Genomic DNA, 15220 nt, shown 5'->3' on the forward strand with positions numbered 1-15220 from the left:
GTCCAGCTGTTATCTCCTCAATACCATAACCACATAATGGTATAGGTTTGGATTACTTGTGTAATCTGAAAAACATCAAGTAAAGGAAAATTAAATTTAAAGTGTCTCTGTGTTGGAAGTGTCCCAAATATTGGACTGACATAAATCCTCTCTTCAGGAATTATACTTCAATCTAAACCTCAAAGGTTTGTCACAGATAAAGTTCTACAGAAATTAGCAGGTCACCCACACAAGTATCAAGGCACATTAAGGAATGAGAGATCTGAAAGACTTAAAACCCTGGTATCAGACAGAATAAAAAGAAATAATGTAATATATCTAAGAGAACTAAAAAAGAAGCTGGAAAATTATATTCAAGTAGCAAGTAGTTTTAAAAGAATGAAACATATTTAGATAGGTAAAATATAATAATGACAAATATTAAACTAAATAGATTAGATTGCAGATTATATATAATTGAAGAGAGAATTAGGGAACTAGAAGAAAATATTTGAAGAAATTATCCAGAATACAATTCAGATTGACAGCGACATAAAAATTAAGAAACATTGAGAATACAGTGAGAATATCTATATATATAAAAGCCTAAGTGTCCATCTGACCGTCGGACTGGTAGCTATGATGCGCACTGACCACCAGGGCCAGACACTCAATGCAGGAGCTGCCATGATGCGCACTGGCCATTTTAAAAGAAACAGCACCGTGGACTGGGCACCGACAAACCAACAATTGGCTTCCCCCAAGCCAGACACAGGCTCCTCCACTACCCCAGAGCAACAGCCCACCAAATCACAGTCAACGCTGCCAAGACTCCATGGTGCGAAATGCGGCCCACAGCCCAGCCCAGCCTGGAAACAGTGGCTGTGGGTGCCAGGTAATGACATCATGTAACAACGCCCGACTAGCCTCCTGGGAGTTTCTTTAGCCCAGGGACCCGACTTGCTTTATAGCCAAGTGCAAACATTTCACAGTTTAACCAAATGTCTGTGAAGTGTTTTCCCATGTCTCATCTCATTTGATCCTCACAGAAGTCCTGGAGTAGGTAGATAGGAGACTTAGTAGAATCCTATTTTCTTTTCATTAGCCGGAAAATGGAGATTTAAAAAGTTTAGAAACTTGACCCGACTGAAAAGAAGTAAGAAATGTTGGACCTTGAAAATGACTTCAGGTTTTCTCACTGCGTAGGATATAGTCAAACACTGCCACAGTTAGATATTTCACCCTTTGTTCTCCCTTCATGATCTACAATAATAATCTACTTCATAGCCCTAGCCAGTTTGGCTCAGTGGATAGAGCATCGGCCTGCGACTGAAGGGTCCCGGGTTCGATTCCAGTCAAGGGCACATACCCGGGTTGTGGGCTCGATCCCCAGTGTGGGGCATGCAGGAGGCAGCCGATGCATGATTCTCTCTCATCATTGATGTTTCTATCTCTCTCTCCCTCTCCATTCCTCTCTAAAATCAATAAACATATATTTAAATAAATAAGTAAGTAATCTGCTTTGTGTTGATATTTACTGCTGTGTTGCTGACAATTATCTGAAAGAGAAGTTTGGGTGCTTCACTGTGCTGGAAAAAGTTTAGCTAAATCAGAAAGCAGATCTAATTAAGCAAGTTATATATATATAAAGCTCTCGTGGACGCCAATCGCATGCGTCTATTTCCATCTGTCATTCTCAATTGTGAATTTGGTTGACACTTCTATTATAGAGAAAAGGTGAATAGTGATTTTAAAATATTTCTTCTAATTAATTTCCTTTCAATGTGCACAAATCCATATAAAGTATAACTGGAGTTCAGAAAGAGATAATAGAGAATGAAGGAAAGGAAATGTTTGACAAATAAAACCAAAAACAATTTCAAAATCTTGAAAGACATCAATCTTCAATTCAGGACCCAAACAAATCAGTAGCTGGATGAATATAAAGAAATCTATACCTGGCATATCATAGTAACACTATAAAATACCATGGAAAAGAGATCTTAAAATTTTCAGAAAATGAAATGTATGATATGTTAGTTATACTTCAATATAGTTGTTGAAAATGCATAATTCTTTATATCTTGGAATTATAATTTTGGTTTTTTCTCAGTGTAATAAACAATAAATGGTATATTATTTAGATATAGAATTCTTTGCTTAATAGCAATATGAAACATTTACATGTATTTATATACTTCGTATTTCCTCATTTATAAGTTGCATATTCACTTCATTTATCAATTCTTAGGCTAGTCTGCTTTTTTATTGATTTTATGAGTTTTTTAAATATTAACATTTTAAGTCATATTTTTCTAATTAGTTCTTTGTTCACTTTTATATTTACTTATAGTATTTTGTCAAATGGAAATTTCAGTTTTATGAATATAAATCTTTCAAAAATTGGAGAGAGCAAAAACACAAAACACCTAAAATTAAACAGCAGTTTTACTCATTGTTAACCTCTTAATAACAATAATTGAAACAAGATACTGGAATAATGCTTTCAGTGTGCTGAAAGAAAATAATTGATAACCAAGAATTACACATCCAGTAAAGTTGTCATTCAGGAATGAAGGAGGGAAGAAATGCCATTTTCCTACTTATAGAAATTGGTGATTTTATTACCCAAACAACCGCACTTAAAGAATTTAAAGGATATCCTTCTTTTAGATGAAATTTTATCTCAAATGAAGAGTTGAGAATTCAAGAAGGAAAAGAGAATAAGACAGTGGTAAATATATGAGTAAAATTATTTAATGTACCTTGTAAAACAATAAAAATTATGTCTGCTTTATATGAGAAAATAATATGCTGGAACACTCTTGGAAAATATAGTTATACTAGAGGCCTGTTGCACGAAAAGATTCGTGCAATAGGCCTGGGTCCCAGGTACCGGAGGAAAACCAGTGCTGCTCTGGCCAGAACCGCCCTCACAGCCCTCGCTGCTTCGGCCGGAGCTGCCCTCACAGCCCTTGCTTCTCCGGCCGAGCCGCCTTCAGTCTTCGCTCCGCAGCTACGTGCCTATATATGCAAATTAATCGCCATCTTTGTTGACGGTTAATTTGCATATCTCACTGATTAGCCAATGGGAGGCGTAGCGAAGGTATGGTCAATTTCAATCTTTGTCTATTATTAGATAGGACTAGAAGCCCGGTGTACAAAAATTTGTGCACTTGGGGGGGAGGGTTCCTCAGCCCATCCTGCACCCATTCACAGTCCAGGACCCCTTGGGGGATGTCCACCTGTCAACTTAGGCCCACTCCCCTGGGGATCAGACCTAAGCTTGCAGTCAGACATCTGTCTGGCAGCCAGGGAGCCTTCAGGGGATGTCTGACTAAAGGCTTAGGCCCCCAAGGGATCAGGTCTAAACCGTTAGTTGGACATTCTTAGTGCTGCCACGGAGGTGGGAGAGGCTCCTCCCACCACCTCTGCACTGGCCAGCCATGAGCCAGCTTCTGGCTGAGTGGCACTCCCCATATAGAAGTGCACTGACCACCAGGGGGCAGCTCCTGCATTGAGCATCTGCTCCCTGGTGGCCAGTGTGCATCATAGCAACCAGTCATTCTACCGTTCAGTCAATGTGCATATTAGCCTTTTATTATTATTATTAGAGGCCCAGTGCACAAAAATTTGTGCGCTCGGGGGGGAAGGGGGGGTCCCTCAGCCCGGCCTGTGCTCTCTCGCACTCTGAGACCCCTCGAAAGATAACGACCTGTTGGCTTAGGCCTGCTCCCGGGTGGCAGAGGGCAGGCCCAATCCCTAGGTGCAGCCCCTGGTCAGGCTTAGAGCAGGGCCGATTGGGGAATTGGGGCGCCGCCCCCTGTCATGCACAGAGCAGGGCAGATTGGGAGGTTGTGATGCCACCCTCAGTCACGCTCAGGGTAGGGCCAATTGGGGGGTTGGGGCACCGTCCCCTGTCACACTCAAGGCAGGGTCGATGGGGAGGTTGCGGCGCCACCCCCTGTCACGCACAGAGCAGGGCTCATCAGGTGGTTGGGGAGCTCCCCCCGTCACGCACAGAACAGGGCGGATCAGGGGGTTGGGGCGCCGCCACTCTCAGACTCAGGGCAGGGCCGATGGGGAGGTTATGGCTCTACCCCGTCACACACAGAGCAGGGCCCGTGGTGTGGGGGGGCGTTGGGGCGCTGCACCCTGTCACACACAGAGCCGCAGGGCGATCAGGAGGTTGGGGAGCTCCCCCCTATCAGGCACAGAGCAGGGCCAATCAGGGGGTTGGGGTTCCTTCCCCTATCAGGAACAGAGCAGGGCTGATAGGGAGGTTGTGGCCCCGCCCCCTGTCACACACAGAGCCACAGGGCGATCAGGGGGTTTGGGCGCTGCCCCCTGTCATGCTAATCCCGGTGCCGGGAGACCTCACAGCTCCTCTGATCCCGGTGCTGGGAGGCATATTACCCTTTTACTATATAGAATAGAGGCCTGGTGCATGGGTGGGGGCTGGCTGGTTTGCCCTGAAGGGTGTCCCGGATCAGGGTGGGGGTCCCCACTGGGGTGCCTGGCCAGCCTGGATGCGGGGATGATGGCTGTTTGCAGCTGGTCACACACCCTTCAGGGTGGGGGTCCCCACTGGGGTGCCTGGCCAGTCTGGGTGAGGGGCTGAGGCTATTTTCAGGCTGGGACTGAAGCTCCCAACCGCTCCTTTTTTTCTTTTTTTTTTTTTTTATTCTGAGCCAGCTTTAGCTCTGAGGCTCCAGCTCTTAGGCCTCCGCTCCTGAAAGCAGGTATCTGGTTTGTTTAGGTTCTACAATGGAAACTCTATGTCAACTCCAGGTCTGAGATCCCGGCTAGCTGAAAGCTGGTTTCTGGGGTTTTGTTTAGCTTCTGTTTTTGTAACTATGTTTCAAACTGCCAGCTCAGAGGCGGGCAAGCAGGCGGGGAACATTGGAGTCCTCCGTCACTGAAGCAAGCAAGCCTCATGTTAGTTTCAAGCTGCCTGGCTGCCAGCCGCCATCTTGGCTGGAAGTTAATTTGCATATCGCCCTGATTAGCCAATGGGAAGGGTAGCGGTCGTATGCCTATTACCATGTTTCTCTTTTATTAGATAGAATATAGGATGTCCCTATTTCCCCTTTTTGCCCCCTCTACCCAGCTCTTGCCTCCCACTTCTCTCTGGCCATCACAATACTGTTGTCTGTGTCCATGGGTTGTACATAAATTTTCTTTGGCTAATCCCTTGCTTAAATTCACTTCTTTAAATTTTTATTTTCAGATAAGTGCTTATAACTGCACTATTATATATTTTCTATTATATCATTTAGAATTAAGATATTTTTTAATTGAACCCTCATAAATTTTAGCACAATTTGATAAATTATGGTAGATGCAATTAGGAGACTTTTCATGTAATTCAGATACATTTCAATTAATATTTTACTAATTTTTAATTTTTTAATATTTTAATTTGAAATAATCTCATACATGTTAAAAAAAACTATAAAATACTATAGCATATTATATGTACCCTTCACCCAATTTCTTAGGTGTTAATAATTTAAACATAACTATTATACAACTAACAGAATTTGGAATATATTTTTCTTATAATCTCTTTAATGTTACTTAATCCATTTACTTTGTTTTTGTTAATCTTCACCCAAGGATATTTTTCCATTGACTAATAGAGAGAGTGAAGGGAAAGGGAGAGACACATTGATTGGTTGCCTCCTGCACATGCTTTGATAGGGACTGGAGATCAAGCCAGCAAGTGAGGTACATGCCCTTGACTGGAATCGAACCTGGGACCCTTCAGTCCACCGGCTAATGCTCTATCCACTGAGCAAAACAGGCTGCAGCTTAATTCATTTACTTTTAATCTATATGTGTCTTTATATTTAAAGTGAGTTTTGTTTTTGATTCACCCTCATAATCTGTCCTTTAATTGGTGCATTTATGCCACTGACTTTCAGAGTGCTTACTGATAGAGTTACTACCATATCAGGCGGCTTCTGGGTCTTCTGGGCCTCGCCCTGCCTTGCCTTTTTTTTTTTCTTTTTTTTTCTAAGACATTTCACTTTATTTAAAAGAAGCCAAATAACAGGATATAAAGGGTATGATATTTACAACAGTATAGTAAACAGATTGGTTTCCCAGTAGGATCAGTAGTCTTTCAGTGAGTTTAAACCCCCCTTCCCCTTGATGCTCGACCCAGCTGGCAGACAAACAGCAACAGTGGGGTGGGATAGGACTGCAGGATAGAAAGTCTCCCTGAAGGGATTAAAAATCACGTAGATGCTAAAATGTCCACGAAGGGGTCTTGGGGGTGAGGAGTGCCTCTGCCTCCTTCCTTTGAGGGCTTGGCAGCAGGAGTGCTGAGGGATTTGCCCCAAACTAACACACAGCCCACCCTGAGCCTGTAAATCTTCCACCTATGGAATATTCCCTTCCAAAGAGAATCAGCCCTAATCCCTCAGCCAGGGCCTGGAGGAGCAGCCCAGGCCGTGGGCACAGCCAGGACTGTGGACATTTCATGGCCTTTCCACTCCCACTCCAGCTGCCTAACAACTCTGCACTGCTCCCCTCGTCCACCTCCCCTGACACCCCATCAGGACGCCGTGCACAGGAGGGGACACTGGTTTTCCCATGCCCATTAGGAACTGGCTGTTTGTTTTCTGGAGTAAAAAGGTTCCTGTGGGTTGGGTAAGGTCTCTGCTTGGCAGGAAGTTCTGAAACAGAGCCACTGACCCCACCCACCTCCTCTGGGCATGGAGCAGCTCGGGCCCTGGGAGCTCATCTCTCCAGCAGAACTGAAGGGAAGACCATGTGTACCCTTCTGTCCCTCACCCTTCACATGCCCAGAACCATCAGTGTCGCACTTCCTAATTCCTATCACTGTATTTCATTAGTTCCATACTGTTTTACTAATCATGAATCTAAACAGATTGGTTCTAAAGGAGATCATTCTATTTTTAAAGTAGCTGGGGCCTCTGGGGGCAGGCATTGCCTTGCCTCCCGGGACCCGCCGATGGGCAGTTCCCGGGCCGCAAGGCAAGACCAGCTGCTGGGGCTTCGGGGGGCGGGCCTTGCCTTGCAGCCCTGGACCCGCCGATGGGCGGTTCCCCGGCCACAAGGCAAGACCAGCTGCTGTGTCTTCTGGGTCCTGGCTTCTGGGTCTTCTGGGGCTGCCCTGGTTGGCGATGTGCCGGCGGCTCGCACTGTCCCGCCCTGCCTGCAGTATGCAAATTAGCCGCCGTCTTTGTTGGTGGTTAATTTGCATATCATGCTGATTAGCCAATGGGAGGCATAGAGAAGGTACGGTCAATTACCATGTTTGTCTATTATTAGATAGGATTCTTGGAAAATAGATTCTAAGTTCCATAACACATGATAAACTTTTTAAACTGTAGACACAACATTATTGTTAGTAAGGATAAATTCATGGCCATGATACTTAGAAAATAAACTATATTATCATGGGTGGAATGAACTTACAAGAATCCCAGAGGCATGTATTAATCCAATTTTGTATGCATAGTATATCAAAATCTCAGGAAAAGACCTTAATGAAATGGAAAATAGTAATTTGCCTGATAAAGAATTCAGAATACATTGTTCTCATCAAGGTCAGGAGAACAATGTATGAACAATGTGAGAATATCAACAAAGAGAAAATATAATAAAGTGCCAAACAAAAACCACAGAGCTGAAGAATACAATAAATGAACTGAAAAATTACAGTAGAGGGGTTCAACCACACTAGATGAAACAAGAGAGGATCAGCAAACTTGAAGACAAGGCAATGAAATTCATCCATCAGAGGAGTGAAAGGAAAAAGAAAAATGGTAAAGATAGCTTAAGGGACTCACATGACAACATCAAGTGGATTAATATTCACATTATAAGGATCCCAGAAGGAGAGAATAAAGAAAAAGGGCCAGGAAATTTATTTGAAGAAACCATGGCTGAAAATGTCCTTAACCTAGGGAAGGAAACAGATATTCAGATCTAGGAAGCCCACAGATATCCAAATAAGAAAAATCTAAAGAGACCCACACAAAGACACATTGAAATTAAATTATCAAATATTAAAGAGGGAATCTTAATAGCAGCAAGAGAACAACTATAGGGTATCCCAAAAAATATGTATACACTTTACATAATTATAAAGACAGTGTTTATTAAAATTTCATTTTAAAAAATGTAATAGAATTGCCCTAACCGGTTTGGCTCAGTGGATAGAGCATCGGCCTGTGGACTGAAGGGTCCCAGGTTCGATTCCAGTCAAGGGCATGTACCTTGGTTGCGGGCACATCCCCAAGAGGGGGTGTGCAAGAGGCAGTTCATCGATGTTTCTAACTCTCTATCCCTCTCCCTCTCTGTAAAAAATCAATAAAATATATTTAAAATAAAAAATGTAATAGAATCAGCTATTAAGGTGTGCATACATTTTTTCGCTTATATATAAGCAAACTCCCATAAGATTATTAATAGATTTTTCAGCAAAAACTTTCATCCTGGCCAGGTGGGTCAGTTCATTGGAGCATCATCCTGTACCCTAGAAAGGTTGTGGGTTTGAGTCCCAGTCAGAGCATATTCCTAGGTTACAGGTTTGATCCTCGGTTAGGGTGCTTACAGGATGCAACCAATCAGTGTTTTCCTCTCCTTCTCCCTCTCCCTCTCATCCTTCTTTTTGGTCTAAAAAAATTAATGAAAACATATTCTCAGGTGAAGATTAAAACAAAAACCTTTGTAGGCCAGAAGGGAGTAGCATGATATATTTAAAGTGCTGAAAGAAATAAAGAGCTTTTCAACCAAGATACTCTACCCAACAAAATTGTCCTTCAGAATTGAAGGAGAGAAGAAGAGTATATAAGACAAGAAAAAGTTGAAGGAATTCAGTGTAACTAGACAGGCCTTACGAGAAAAGTTAGAGGGACTTCTTTAAGCTGAAACAAAGGGTACTAATCAGTAACAGGAAAACTTATATGAAAGTATAAATTTCTCTAGTAAAGGTAAATATATAGTTCAGTTTAGAATTTACAAGTAGAACATGTGAACAGATCAATTATTAGTAAGGAGATTGAGTTAATAACCTAAAACCTCTCAAAAAACAAAGTGCAGGACCAGATGGTTTCACTGGATAATTCCACCAAATATTTAAAGAAGAATTAATACAATTCCTTCTCAAAAGTAATACAAATTCTCCCAAAAATAGAAGAGGAGCGAACACTTCCCCAATCATTTACAAGGCCAACATTACCCTGATATGAAAACCAAGCAAAGACAGTACAAGAAAACAAAATTTTAGGCTAATAGACCTGATGAACATAGATGCAAAAATTCTCAACAAAGTATTAGCCAACTGACTACAACATTGCATTAAGACAGCAGTTCTCAACCTGTGGGTCATGACCCCTTTGGCAGTAGAATGACCCTTTTACAGGGGTCGCCTAAGACCATTCTGCATATCAGATATTTACATTACGATTCATAACACTACAGTTATGAAGTAGCAATGAAAATAATGGTTGGGTCACAACATGAGGAACTGTATTTAAAGGGCCAGAAGGTTGAGAACCACTGCATTAACAGAATAATACATTATGATGAACTGGTTATTCCAGGGATGCAAGGATGGTTTAATAGCCACTAATTCATCAATATGATAGACCATTTTAACAAAATAACAAATATCATATGATCATCCCAATAGATGCAGAAAATGCATTTGACAGAAGTTAACATTCATTCATAATGGAAACTTAACAAAGTGAATATAGAAGAAATGTATCTCAACATAAGAAAAGTCATATATGACAGATCTATAGCTAACAACATACTCAGTGGTGAAAAACTGAAAACTTTTCCTCTAATATCAGGAACAAGACAAGGACAACTAGTCTTGCCACTTTTATTCAAGATAGTACAGGAAGTCTTAGCCAGAGCAATTATGCAAATAAAAGGGGAAAAAATGCCACCCAAAATAGAAAGGAAGAAGTAAAACTGCTTCTATTTGCAAATGGCATATTATATATGGTAAACCATAAAGACTTCACACACAAAAATATTAGAATGAATAAATTCAATCAATAAAGTTGCAGGATACAAAGTCTATAATAATAAAAACATGATACGCTAATTAGACCTGACAACCTTCCAGATGAAGCTGGGGCTGCGAGGGAATCCTGGGTCTCGGGTGCCGGAGGGAAGCTGGTGCTGTCAGCTGGCGGAAGGAAAGCCTACTCTTATATGAATTTCATGCATCAGGCCTCTAGTCAACATATAAAAATTAGTTGCATTTCTATACAGTAATAATGAACTATCAGAAAGAGAAATTTTTAAAAAAGCAATCCCATATATAATTGCATCAAAAAGAATAGGCTACCTAGGAATGAATTTAACCAAGGAAGTGAAAGATCTGTACACTGAAAATTATAAGACATTGATGAAAGAAATTGAAGTCTAATATAGAAAGATATTTTGTGCTCATGGATCGGAAGAATTAATATTGTTAAAATCTGCACATTCATTGCAATCCTTATCAGAATTTCAGTGGCATTTTTTCATGAAAATAGGATAATTTTAATGGAACCATAAAAGACCCTAATAGCAAAGGATCTTTAGAAAAATGAAAAATCACTTCCTGATTTCAAGATACATTACAAAGCTTTAGTAATCAAGACAGTATGGTATTGGCATAAAACCAGATACACAGATAAGTGGAACAAAATAGAGAATCTATAAATAAACCCACATATGTATGGTCTATTAATTTATAACAAAGGAACCAAGAATATACCATGGGGAAAGGGTAGTCTCTTCAATAAATGGTGTTGGAAAAACTATATAGCCACATGCAAAAGAACGAAATATGACCCCTATCTTACACCATACACAAAAATCAACTAATATGAATTAAAGACTTTAATATAATACCTGAAGATGGATTAAAGACTTGAATGTAATACCTGAAGCCATAAATTTCTTAGAAGAAAACATAGGGAGTAAGCTCCTGAACATTATTCTTGGCAGTGCTTTTCTGGAATTAACTTCAAAAACAAAGGCAACAAAAGCAAAAATCAGCAAATGGGGCAACATAAAACTGAAAACTTTCTGTACAGCAGAGGAAACCATCAACCAAATGAAAAGGCAACTTACAGAATGGGAGAAAATATTTGCAAATAATATATCTGATAAGAGATTAATATCCAAATTATATATAGAAGTCATATAACTCAATCGAAAAACCAAATAATATAATTTAAACATGAGCAGAGGATAATCAAATATACATTTTTGCAAAGAAGACATCCAGATGGCCAACGGGTACATGAAAAGTGGTCAATCAATATCACTAATCATCAGGAACACACAAAACCAAAGGACAATGAGTTATCATCTCACACTTGTTAGAATGTCCATTATCAAAATACAGGAGATAAGAGGATGTAGAGAAAAGAGAACTCTTGTACAATGTTGGTGAGAATGTAAATTGGTTAATCTACTATGAAAAGAGTATGGAGGTTCATCAGAAATTAAAAGTAGAAGTACCATCTGATCCAGCTATTCTACTTCTGGTTATTTATCCAAAGGAAATGATAGTCACTGTCTCAAAAAGATACCTGCACCCCCATGTTCATTGGATCATTGTTAATAATCACAAAAAGATAGAAAGAACCTAGGATTCCATCAATTGATGAATGAATAAAGAAAAAATATATACATAGTTTTTGAAGAAATCATGACTAAAAATTTCCTATCCTGGGGAAGAACATATATATGTGCAATGAAATATTCAGACACACACATACACAAAAAAAGGAAATCCTGCCACTTGCAACAACATGGATGGACCTTGAGTGCATTTACTAAGTGAAATCAGAGGGGAAAAAATACTATATAGTTTCATATGTGGAATCTAAAAATAAGCAGACCCATGACATAGAGAACAGATTGATGGTTGCCAGAGGCAGGATTGAGGAGTAGGTAAAATGGGCAACAGTGTTTAAAAGGTAAGAACTTCCACTTAAAAATAAACTAGAGGCCCGGTGCACAAAATAGGGTCACTAGGCCTGACCAGCCATCAGGGCCAATCGGGGCCTTCTGGCTGCTAGCTGGGACCTCCCTTCCCCTGCTGCTGGCTGCCAGCCAGGGCCTGCCTTCATTCTATGCCACCCCCTGATGGTCAGTGCAAGTTGTCATAGCATATGATAGAATTCCTGGTTGAACTGCGAGGACACTTAGCTTATTAGCCTTTGATTGATAGATAGAAGATAGATAGATAGATAGATAGATAGATAGATATAAATAGATATAGATATGATTCTGGAGGTATAATGTATAGTAGTTAATAATCCTGCATTGTATGTTTGAAAGTTTCCAAGACAGTAAATTGTAAGAGTTCTCATCACAAGAAGAAAAACTGTAACTGAATGATGGATGTTAACTAAATTTATTGTGATAATTATTTTGCAGTACATATATCAAATCATTATGTTCTACACCTAAAACTACTACAATGTTATTTGTCAATTATATTACAATTGAAAACAAAAGAATATGGAAAGTTTTAAATAAATAGCTATAAACTCTTCTCTTTGTGAATAGGAAAATAAAAAAACAAAATAGGAGATAATTTTAGGTTATTTCAGAGAGTGAGAGTAAAGTATAAACTCTATCATAGAAGTTTTGGGAAAATATTCTTATATGACTTTTAAATATTAGCTGCGCAATTTTAGGAATAGACTAGTCAATACTTTCGTTTTCAAATAATGACCATGAGATGTTGCCAGAGCATGATTACAATTCTCATATGAAATCCAGGCCTTCAATTTTTATCTCAGTCTTCCAGTCCTTTTCTAGTGTTTATGTTTCTTATCTAACCACTTAGATTAAAGTGGCTTGGAAATTGACAGTGACCTTTTACTTTAAATTGACTCTTTATCAATGGATCTGTTAACAACTGAGCTCTCCAAACTCCCCACTGCCATTCATTTACTAGACACATTGTTTTATTTTAAAACTTAATGACTTCCTAAGAAGAACTCAAAAGCCTCAGTTAGCTCTTGAGCACCTTATGTGTTACATTTTTAAAGTTAAATATTATGTTAAGTATTTTGATACACTGTCTCATTAAAATCTTATAACCGTATGAGTTATTAAGAACCTGAAGTTAGAGAAAGATAATTTGACCATTAATTCTTTAAAGTGGCTTTAATTTATTCTGATTCCATGTTCAGTGCTTTTTTCCCATCCACCACACTGACCATTATTGTAAAAACCTCAGCCAGATTTCCCAATTTGTATACCAATTGGTGAATCTCTAGCCACAACAATTATATTTCTAAAACAATTGTTCTCATGAAAAGAACAGTGATTGATTCTTGTTGTTTAATATATTTAAACCAGCTTTTCATTACCATTTAGTATTCATCCAGTTTATCTTTCCTTTTAGGCCTGTATGTGGAATCAGAGGGAAAACTCTCATAATTAACTTGCCAGGTAGCAAGAAAGGATCTCAGGTAAGAAACCTTGAGAATTATATGATTTAATGTTCTTGAGAATTATATGGTTTAGTGTACAAAGTTTTGGCCAGCTGTGAAATTTAGCCAGCTGAAGAGTTGGAGCACTCCACAAGACTACCCTCACTTCTGACACCAATTGCAATTCAGTACATTTCCAAAACCATTCTCAGTTTCAATGATTCATTAAAAAGACTCACAGAACTCACTGAAGAGGTATACCCACAATTATGGCAGGGAAAGGATGCAGGTTAAAATCCACCAAGGGAAGAAGTGCATTAGACAGAGTACAGGAGAGTTACCAAGTAGGAACGTCTGTTAGCCTCTCCCTGTGGAGTCATAAATGCATTAAAATCTCCTGGCATCAATGTGTAGCAACACAGGGAGCATTGCCAATCAGGGAAGATCCAAGCCTTTGGTGTCCAAAGTTTTACTAGGGCTCATCAAATACTGCTCATATGGCTGACTTTTAGTCTCTAGCCCTTCCCAGAAGTTGGGCTGATACCTTTAATGTCCAACACTTTCCAGAAGTAAAACTGATAGCACATTGCCCAAAGCCCCATAATAAATCACACTGTTAGACTGTCTGGTGTCTTTGTACTTCCCCAGTACAAAGACACTCCTATCACTTATCAGTTACTGAGGGCAAAAACCAGACTCTCTTTGAATAAAGTTAATTCTTTATTAGACAAGCTACTCCCTAGCCTTTGGCCAAGGCTATATGAAGGCTAAATGATTGTATTTGTTTGACTGGACATCTAAATCGACTATAGCATTTTTATTATAGACACAAAAACAATATAAGTGTGAATATGCCTAAGATTTGGAGAAGCCAGTGTGGGACTGGGATAGATTTCAAGAAATAGCTAATCCATCCTCTATAGCCATTACATACATTTTCATATTTTTTGTACTAATTTACTGATTTTTCACCTTTAACTACTATTTGTAGTTTATGATATATTCACATAGAACTATTTACCATAGAAATTAGCTCTGTTGCTCAGGTCAATCATTTTCCATCGGTATTACAATTTTGAGGAGGCTTTAACTCTGTTTCTCAGTACATATAACCAGTTTTATAATCTTACTAAAGTGCCAGTATTATAACATATCACAGTATAGTAGTAAATGTAATGTGAAAAATAAAAGTCAGAAGATATTGGCACATAGTTGAATTCCTGCACATACATTAAAGTTACCCTTGTCCATCATCATTTCATATGACAACAATGCCTCCCAGAATGATGCTACTCAGATTTACGGTTTGTCATGTTCCAAAAGCAGTAGTCTCAACAACATATGGCTTTTCCCTTTCTGGCATCTGTTACAACTGAGCTAAGAAACAACATCATCTCTTGTCCTAAACCTCTTTTGATACACCAATATATTGGATTGCCCTCATTGCATAAACCATTTATTCACTCATTTACCTTTAGGTACCATTTCTTCTCTCCATTATACCCAAACTTTTCCTTTGAAAATCTTTGATGAGACAATTAGTTTGGCCAGTATGTGATCCAGATTGCCACCAATAATACCTGTTTAGCAAGTGCCTCCCACCCAGTTCATTTCCTTTCATATAAGGTAGGATTACTTACGTATAGAACTAGTAGGCACTCACAGTTGCAGTCCTGGTTTAGGACCACTACATCTGATAGGGGGGGGAAATTGAGGTGACATGGGGGAAAAAAGTAATGTCCTAAAGTAAAAAGTATGTCATAAGAGCATCTTCCCCCATCCCTCTCTTCCCCAGAAAAGTA

The 15220-nt window shown here is 39.5% G+C and overlaps 1 protein-coding gene across 16 annotated transcripts in view; it reads left to right on the top strand.

Annotated features, from left to right (window-relative positions):
• GPHN (gephyrin) overlaps positions 1-15220 on the top strand; it is a 439201-nt gene that overhangs the window by 252068 nt on the left and 171913 nt on the right. For all 16 annotated transcript variants that reach the window (XM_036310162.1, XM_036310186.1, XM_036310177.1 and 13 more), the window contains one exon: positions 13391-13457. In XM_036310162.1, the coding sequence (XP_036166055.1) occupies positions 13391-13457 (67 nt within the window). The remainder of the gene's footprint in view (positions 1-13390; positions 13458-15220) is intronic.

Source organism: Myotis myotis, unplaced genomic scaffold (assembly GCF_014108235.1).
Source record: "Myotis myotis isolate mMyoMyo1 unplaced genomic scaffold, mMyoMyo1.p scaffold_m19_p_1, whole genome shotgun sequence".
In the NCBI taxonomy this organism is placed as follows: domain Eukaryota; kingdom Metazoa; phylum Chordata; class Mammalia; order Chiroptera; family Vespertilionidae; genus Myotis; species Myotis myotis.